The 8,638-nt window shown below is 59.1% G+C and overlaps 1 protein-coding gene across 1 annotated transcript; it reads right to left on the bottom strand.

Moving 5' to 3' along the window:
* Nucleotides 1-5,023: 5,023 nt before the first annotated feature.
* MVB12A (multivesicular body subunit 12A) lies at nt 5,024-7,337 on the bottom strand. Its single transcript, XM_008066042.2, has 6 exons — nt 7,129-7,337; nt 6,245-6,364; nt 6,070-6,176; nt 5,823-5,884; nt 5,474-5,530; nt 5,024-5,290 (listed from the first exon to the last, which is right to left on the bottom strand). The coding sequence occupies exons 1-6, from the start codon at nt 7,335-7,337 to the stop codon at nt 5,228-5,230; spliced, it is 618 nt and encodes a 205-aa protein (XP_008064233.2). The 3' UTR covers nt 5,024-5,227.
* Nucleotides 7,338-8,638: the final 1,301 nt, after the last annotated feature.

The raw sequence follows: 8,638 nt of genomic DNA, 5'->3' as shown, positions 1-8,638 counted from the left end.
AAAAAAAAAAAAGAAGGGGACTGGCAGTAGCCAGAAACTGCAGTCGGAGGACAGAGACACAACATCAATAAGGGTACCTGATCTCAAAACAGGTGAAGTGGGGACCAAATGGAGGCCCAAACTTTACCTGTATGATGACCACTTATGTATCTAACCCTGAATTGTACCCCACATCTTAAAAAAAAAAGAAAATGGTCAGCAAGAGATAGGCTGCTAGCAAGACAGAAGTCACAGTCTTTTTTTTTACTTTTTTTGAGTTGGAGTCTCACTCTATCACCCAAGCTGGAGTGCAGTGGCACACTCATGGCCACCCCAGTGTTGCTGGGCTCCAGCGATCCTTCCACCTCAGTCTTCCAAGTAGTCAGAACTACAGGTGTACGCTACCACGCCCGGCTAATTTTTGGTTTATCGTAGAGATGAGGCCTCGCCAAGTTGCCCAGGCTGGTCTTGAACCTACGGGCTCAGGCAGTCCACTCGCCTTGGCCTCCCAAAGTGCTGGGATTACAGGCTGAGCTACCGAGCCTGGCCATCGGAGTCTTTTATAGGCTCATTATGGGCTGGACACGTTGGCTCACTCCTGTAATCCCAGCACTTTGAGAGGCTGAGATGGGAGGATCACTTGAAGCCAGGAGTTGGAGACTAGCCTGGGCAACATAGTAAGATCTAGTCTCTACAAAAAAAAAAAAAAAAAAAGAAGCGTTCACAATGGCTAAGAAATTCACGATCCAGTTGACAAATGGCCAAATTAATGAAACTCACAATGCAAAGTGTTGACCAAGGCCTAGAGAGACAGGAGCTCTCGCCCTGGGGTGGAAGGGTAAACTGGTACCACCGCTTTGGCTGTGTCAGCTAGACTGCACGTAGACCGTCCCTAGGACCCCGTATTCCCATGCTGGGCCACTTACCGGACAGGAACCAGCATGGATTCATTGAACGGTGTAGCTGGCTCAGTGGTCAACCCAAATGTCCTTCAGCAGGTGAAGGGGTGAGCAGACTGCGGGTACACTGAGACTCAGAACGCCGGGTGCGTGTCCCAGGCAGCACTGGGCTACATAAGTCAAACACAGAAGCAGACTCATCTGGGGAACAGACAGAGCAAATGGTGGGGTATACCAGGCAGCGCAGCTGGCCTCTGCAGCTTTGCTTTTGTTTTTAGAGCCAGAGTCTCGCTCTGCCACTGAGGCTGGAATGCAGCAGCGTGATCACAGCTCAAGCAGCCTCCAACACCTGGCCTCAAGCAGTCCTCCTGCCTCAGTCTCCAAAGCACGGGGAATTACAGGCGTGAGCCACCATGCCTGGCCCCTCTGGGAACCAGTGAGATTCCCACTGCAAAGACGGGGAAACTGAGATGTAAAGAGAGATTTCACCACGGCTTGGGTCACTGGTGTCTGCGCAAGGGAGCTGGGCCGTATCTTGGTCCCAAGCCCTGCGACGCCTCCCTCTCTGCACCTGCAAACAGGCAGGACAGGAAGAAGGCCACTTCCAGCACTGAGGGCTGTGGCTGCCGTGACCAAGACGCCAAGGCCCGGCTTGGAGGTGGGGTGGGCTCCAGAGACTCTGTGCCCCTTGCGTGACGCTGTCCCCAGTAGGGTTGGGCTCAGAGGGCTGTGGCTCGGCGGGGAGAGCGGCCCTGCTGAGCTGGGCCGGCTCCGCCCAAGGCCCCGGTCACACAGGGACGCCCTGAAAAGTGATCTGGGCCTGGCTTCGGGGCCGCTGGGCCGGGAGCAAAGAGGACAAACGGGCTTGGCTTCCCTGCCAGGTCGGGTTCTGCGGTGGCGCCAGGGCAGCCTGAGCAGGGGCGGCAGGCAGACGTCTGGCTTTTCCCAGGCAGGTGATGAGCCCCGGGAAGGGGACATTCGCACCGTCTCCCCAGCTCCCCCAGGACAGTTCGCAGTCACCCCCTCAGATGCCCCAGACTGCCTCCCTGACGAAACTCGAGGCAATGCTTAGCTCTCTTCTGGTTTTGGTGTTTATTTATTTTCATTTTTTGAGTTGGAGTCTCACTCTGTCGCCCAGACTGGAATGCAGTGGCCGCTCCCGGCCACCGCAGCCTTGACCTGCTGGGCTCCGGCGATCCTTCCGCCTCAGCCTTCCGAGTCGCCGGAATTACAGGCACGCGCTACCACGCCCGGCTGATTTTTTGATTTATTGTAGAGATGAGGTCTCGCTGCCCAGGCAGGTCTCGAACCCGCGGGCTCAGGCCATCCACTCACCTAAGCCTCCCAAAGGCGCGGGATTACAGGCTGAGCCACCGAGCCTGACTGGTGTTTGTTTTTAAAATTGGTTTTATGATGAACATTTTAATAAAAAGCCAGGGTCTCGCTCTGGGGCCTAAGCTGGAGGGCAGTGGCAGGATCACAGCTCACGGCAGCCCCGACCTCCTGGGCTCGAGGGATCCTCCCACCTCAGTCTCTCTGAGTGCTGGGATGGCAGGCATGAGCTGCTGTGCCTGACCTTTTTTTTTCAATTTTGATTTTTTAAGAGACGGAATCTGGCCAGGCATGGTGGCTCACACCTGTCATCCCAGCACTTTGGGGGGCAGAGGCAAGAGGTTGCCTGAGCCCGGGGGTTCAAGACCAGCCTGAGCAACTTGGCAAGACTTCATCTCTACAGTAGATCAAAAAATTAACCAGGCATGGTAGCGTGTGCCTGTGGTTTTGGCTATTTGGAAGGCTGAGGTGGGGGGATCGCCTGAGCCCAAGGGTTTGAGGCTGTGGTGGCCGTGAGGGTGCCACTGCACTCCAGCCTGGGCGACAGAGTGAGACTGACCAAAAAATAGGGGGGGGGTCTTGCTCTGCCACCCAGGCTGGAGTGCAGTGACTGGATCAGAGCTCACTGCAGCCTCAACCTCCTGGCCTCAAGTGATCCTCCCACCTCAGCTTCCCACGTAGCTGGGGCTACAGGCACCAACACACGGCTGATTTTTTTGTTGTAGAGATGTCTTGCTAAGTTGCCCAGGCTGTGTGCTCTCTTCTGGACTGGGCCTTGACCTTGGCCCCGGTCCTGTCTTAGCAAGTATCCCCCTACCCTTGGTGGCCTCAGTTAGTAATTTTCCATCCACGGACCCCCGACCTCCCTCATTGGCTATAAACCCCCCTTGACCTTGTCATGTTCAGACTTGCACCAAGTTTTCCATTTTAACAACGGTCACGATATTTGTACTATTTTTAATTTTGAGACAAGGTCTGTCACTGAGGCTTGAGTGCAATGGCATAATCATGGCCACCACAAAATGGAGCTCCTGGGCTCAGGTGATCCTCTCTCCTTAGCCTCCCAAGTAGCTAGACTACAGGCGCCACCAGACCTGGCTAATTTTTTGTGTTGAAGTTTTGTAGAGACAAGGTCTCACTATGTTGCCCAGGCTGGTTTCGGATTCCTGGGTTCAAGTAATCCTCCCACTTTGGCCTCCTGAAGTGCTGGGATGACAGGTGTGAGCCACTGTGCCTTTTTTTTTTTTTTGCATTTTTGTTGGCAGATTTGCTGTTGACAACGGCCCCAGCTGCAGAGCGAGGTGCCCTCTAGCGTCCCGAGCACAGAAGGCTGGCTGTGCCTCCGGGAGGAAGCCCGGGCTGGAGCAACTTGGCTCAGGCTGGCCAGGCTTGGGGGCCGAGTTCCATGTGACCGCATGTGTAATATCTAGTCGACAAGGCATCTCTATTTATTTATTTATTTTTAGACGCTCCTAATACATCTTTTTTATTTTAAAATTGTGGGGTACAGTTAAGGGTTAGGTGTGCAAATATGCATTGTGTAGGTACCCTTGTTTATGAGGTGTGCCCCCCAAGGAGGCATCTTGTTTTTGTTTTTGTTTTGAGTTGGAGTCTCACTCTGTCGCCCAGACTGGAGTACAGTGGCCGCTCCTGGCCATCGCAGCCTCGACCTGCTGGATTCCGGTGATCCTTCCACCTCAGCCTTCCGAGTAGCCGGAATTACAGGCGTGCGCTACCACGCCTGGCTGATTTTTTAATTTATTGTGGAGATGAGGTCTCGCCAAGTTGCCCAGGTGGGTCTTGAACCCGCGAGCTCAGGCAATCCACTCACCTCAGCCTCCCAAAGTGCTGGGATTACAGGCTGAGCCACTGAGCCTGGCCAAGGAGGCATCTTTAAACAGAACACACTATGGTCGTGTCTGCATCTGACTAGGGACAATGTGACCCAAGACCCACGGGAACACAACCTGTACCCTCAGAGCAATGGTCCAGCGTCTGCGAATTCCTTTTTTTGTTTTGAGTCAGAGTCTCCATCTGTGGCCCAGGCTGGAGGACAGCGGCACGCTCACAGTCACTGCAGCCTCCACCTGCTGGGCTCAAGGGATCCTCTGCCTCAGTCTGCCAGTAGCTGAAACTACGGGCACGTGCCACCACACCCGACTAACTTTTTGATTCATTGTAGAGACAAGGTCTCGCCAAGGTTCCCAAGCTGGTGTTGAACCCTGGGCTCAGGCAATCCTCCTGCCTCAGTCTCCCAAAGTGCTGGGGTTACAGGCATGAGCCACTGTGCTGGGCCTCAAATTCAGTTTTCACAGCAACTTTACAGAACGAGTGTGACCAATGGGGACAGACCATGTGTCTGGCACCTGCCACACGACCACATGACACAGCAGAGGAACAGGACCTGCAGGACAGGCTGCTGGCTAAGACAGCAGGTTCTGAGCTCAAGGTCCAGCTGGGACCTCAGCACCTGTGCCTCAGTTTCCCTGGCTGTCAAGCAGCAACAAAACCTGTGCTTCCTGGGACTGTGGAACGACTCCACCGTGCACCGGCGCGTCGGGTGCTGGGGCCGGACTCTCGAGACGCAGACAGCAGCCGGTGCTACCTTCCGCCGCGATCGTGCTGGAGGGCCACGGCCAAGGACGGGCTTCGCCGGCGCCAGGATGGGGGCTCCCTCACCCCCAGGCCTCGGTCTCCCGTTCCGCAGGATGGACCCCCAGAGTGCCGCCTCCCCCAGGACCCCCTCCTCCTGCCTGCTTGGTGCACGCTGGCCGTGGGCTCCCGTGCCCCCGGATCCGGGACCAGGACTCCAGTGGGAACAGGTAGTGTTTATTACAGGAGCCCGGCAGCACCGGGCACGGAGGGTTTGACACACATGACCTGAAGGCACTGGTTTCCGCCCAGCCCCACCCTCAGGGCCCGCCAAGGGCCGCCACCGCGCAGGCGGCTCTCCTGTGGCGGGGGCTCCCGGCGTGGGGTGCGGTGGGGCCAGGCTGGGGACTCCCCCGGGCGAGGGGCTAGGAGACACTGGGGGGCAGGCGGGCGGCCGCTGTCTTCTCCACCACGAAGCCGTAGTTGTACTGGGAGGGGGCAGTGAGCGAGAGAAGCCGTGGAGGAAACGGGTGACGGAGAAGGGAGCTCCCAGGGACTGGGTGATCTCGATCCCTGGGGAGCGGGGTGTGCTGGGGGCAGAAGGGGCCCAGGGGAGATCGGGGCCACCCAGGGGGGCACCCGCATCCTTGGGCCCCCAGCCCTGCACCCACCTCCTCCTCAATGTCTGCCAGAGACTTGATGGTCAGGTCCCCGAAGGCAGAATAGGCCTGGCGGGCAGGGGAGCGTCAGCCATGGTGGCAGCCGGGAGCCCCACTCTCTTGACTCCCAGAAGCCCCTGGCACTTGCCCAGACTCCCCGCCCCTCACAGCCGCCGGCCGAGGCAGCCCTCCCCTCCCACTCCGCCCTCCTGGAACCGGAGGCCTCGCAGTGACTGCCCAGGGCGATGCCCAGCCTCCCGACGGACCCGCCCTCGTGCGGGGGCGCCGGGTGTGGGGCATCCTGGCCACTAGGGGGCGACAGCGGAGCCAGACCCTGGCCCCCTGGACCCCACCGACTCACCAGAGGCCCACAGCCCTTGCCCTCGAATCGGGGGTGCAGTGTGAAGGGAACCCCATCCATGGCTGGAGAAACACACAGGAGGAAGCGAGGGGGCTCAGGCCACGGCCGCACACACCCGGTGGCTGCCCCTTCCCGTTTCCACGGAGCTGAGTCGGGCGTGGGGCAGGGGACGGGGGCACCTTCCAGGCTGCTAACCGCCGGCTGGAGCACCCCTGCCTCCAGGCCTCGGTTTCCCCAGGCTGCTCACCCGAGATGCCGTAGAGGCTGGAGGCCTCGTAGATGGAGTCGTTCCTCCGCAGGGTGGATGCCCGGGAGCCCAGTCGTGACAACGTCCGCTCTGGGAAGCTGCCCTTGCTGGGGGAGGGCCCGGGTCAGGCCCGGGCCTCCCCCACGGCTGCCCCACCTCGCACCCCAAGGCTCACCTGGGCAGCCCGGGCGGGTCCAGGGAGAGGCTGCGCATGTCCCTGCTGAGCCCTCGGGGCTTGGGCACTGGCCGTGGTGCCTTGGCCTTCTTGCACCAGATGGCAAAGCCGCCCATGTCCCTGGCGGAGGGAGACGGGAGGGTCTGGCCCAGGGTGGCAGGGCAGAGCTGTGCCGGGGAGGCGGGGCCCGGGCACTGCTGCCTCTCGGGGCATTCGTTTCGGCATCTCAACCCCCACCCACGGTGACACGCTACCGCGCCGGGTGCTAATCGCTGCTCCATGGAACTTTTTTCTAGAGATGGAGTTTGGTTCTGTGGCACAGGCAAGAGTACAACGGCACGGTCGTGGCTCGCTGCAGCCTCAACCGCCTGGGCTTCCGTGGTCCTGGGCCTCTGCCCCCAATAGCTGGAACCATAGGCGCCACTATGCCCGGCTGATTTTGTGCTACTTTTTGTAGAGACGAGGACTCGCTATGTTGCCCAGGTTGGTCTTGAATTCCTGGGTTCAAGCAGTCCTCTTCCCTCAGACTCCTGAGTAGCTGGGACTACGGGGGCATGCCACCATGGTGACTAATTTCTTAACTTTTTTGTAGAGATGGGATCTTGCCATGTTGCCCAGGCTGGTCCCAAGCTCCTGGGCTCGAGCCATCCTCCTGCCTTGGCCTTCTGAGTAGCTGGGGCTGCAGGCCTGAGGCCCACGCCCGGCTGCTCTGTGTATCGAGACATCACTCACTGACGCTTTGCCAGCGTCCTACAAGGTGGTGCGCCAGCCCCCATTGTAACATGCAGAATCTAAGGCAGCACAAGAGGCAGGAGGCCACAGGAGAGTCACTCACAGATCGGGAGTCGGGCACAGGGAAGGCCGGAGGCTGGCGCAGGCCCTACCCCACTCGCAGGTATCCTGGCACCGTCTTGGTCTTCCCGCTCAGCCGGATGTCAAACACAGCCGTGTCCGCAGCTCCCAGGGGCACCAGCTTCACGCACATGCGCTTCTTCTTGGACACAGAGGCCTCTGGGGTGGGAGAGGGAGACGGGCAGGGGAGGGGATGCCCAAAGATGGCTCCAGGACGGTGCTCGCCAGGGCGAAGCCACATGGATGGCATTAGGAGGGTGATTAGATCATGAGTGGCTTAGACTCAGGAGGGGACTCCCTGCAACCTCAAGGAGCCGCTGGAACAGGCTGATCTTTTGATGACATGAAGGACCACGGATGGGTGGTTCAGCTGTGGAGGCAGAGAGAGCTGGGGGCCCATCCTCGCCTGCCAGCCGCCCTTTCCCGCAGTCCTCTAAGCCAGAAGGCGGCAAACTCCCGCCCATGAGCCAAATCAAGCCTGTTTTTGTACACCTCATGAACTAAGAGTTTTACTTCTTCTAGAGATCAGGTCTGGCTCTGTGGCCCAGGCTGGAGCACAGAGGCGCAATCATAGCTCACTGCAGCCTTGGCCCCCTGGGCTCAAGTGATCCTCCCGCCTTGGTCTCCTGAGTAGCTGAGACTACAGGCACCACCACACCTGGCTAACTTTCAATTTTTTGCAGTCGGGGTCTTGCTATATTGCCCAGGCTGTCCTGAAGCAATCTCCTACCTCAGCCTCTCGCAGCGCTGGACTTACAGGTGTGCACCACCACATTGGACAATTTGTATACTGGTAAGGAGTTATAAAAAAGAACACGCAACAGACGCCACCCAGCCCAAGAAGCCTAAAACCCTTATTGGCTGGCCCTTCACACACAGCCTGCTACCTCCAGCATCAACAAACACACCCTGAGAGGCAAATGAATGACAAGAACGCTGGGACTCCGTGGCCAGGGCGGGGAGGGCCGCCCCAGGACCCCGGGACCCGAGGAGGCTAGGAAGGGCAAAGCAGAGGCTCAAGCGGGACGAGGAGCAGGTGGCGCAGAGAGGAGGAAGAGGGCTCCTGGCAGAGGAGGCTGCGGCCAAAGGCCTGAGAGGAGAGAGAACTGCAGGTGGCTCTGCTTGGGGTAGGGGACAGAAGCGCAGCGGCAGTGACAAGTCGGCGCTTGGGCTGGGTCCCTGCTCCAAGACCTAGACGGGCGTCCCACACTGAACTCACTTCGAGGTGTTGCTCCGCCCTGGAACAGGGCTCAGTCAGCCCTGTCACCACCTGCTGTGCCGATGCCACATTTAATTCAGGACAGGGAGGGCGACGTCCAGGCCTGTCACCACTTGCTGTGCTGATCCCACACTTAGCTCCGGTCGGAGACGCTGCCCTCCCCGGGAACAGGGCTCAGCCGGCCCTGTCACCACCTGCCGTGCTGACATCTAACTCAGGACGGCAAGGGCGAGCCTGGCCCCGCCACCACCTGCTGTCTGATCCCGCACTTGACTCAGGACGGGGAGGTCGCCCTGCCCGGGAACAGGGCTCAGCCGGCCTCG

The sequence above is a fragment of the Carlito syrichta genome, unplaced genomic scaffold, assembly GCF_000164805.1.
Source record: "Carlito syrichta isolate Samal-C Ts95f unplaced genomic scaffold, Tarsius_syrichta-2.0.1 Scaffold104752, whole genome shotgun sequence".
Taxonomy (NCBI): domain Eukaryota; kingdom Metazoa; phylum Chordata; class Mammalia; order Primates; family Tarsiidae; genus Carlito; species Carlito syrichta.
This window is presented reverse-complemented; position numbering and strand designations above follow the sequence as displayed.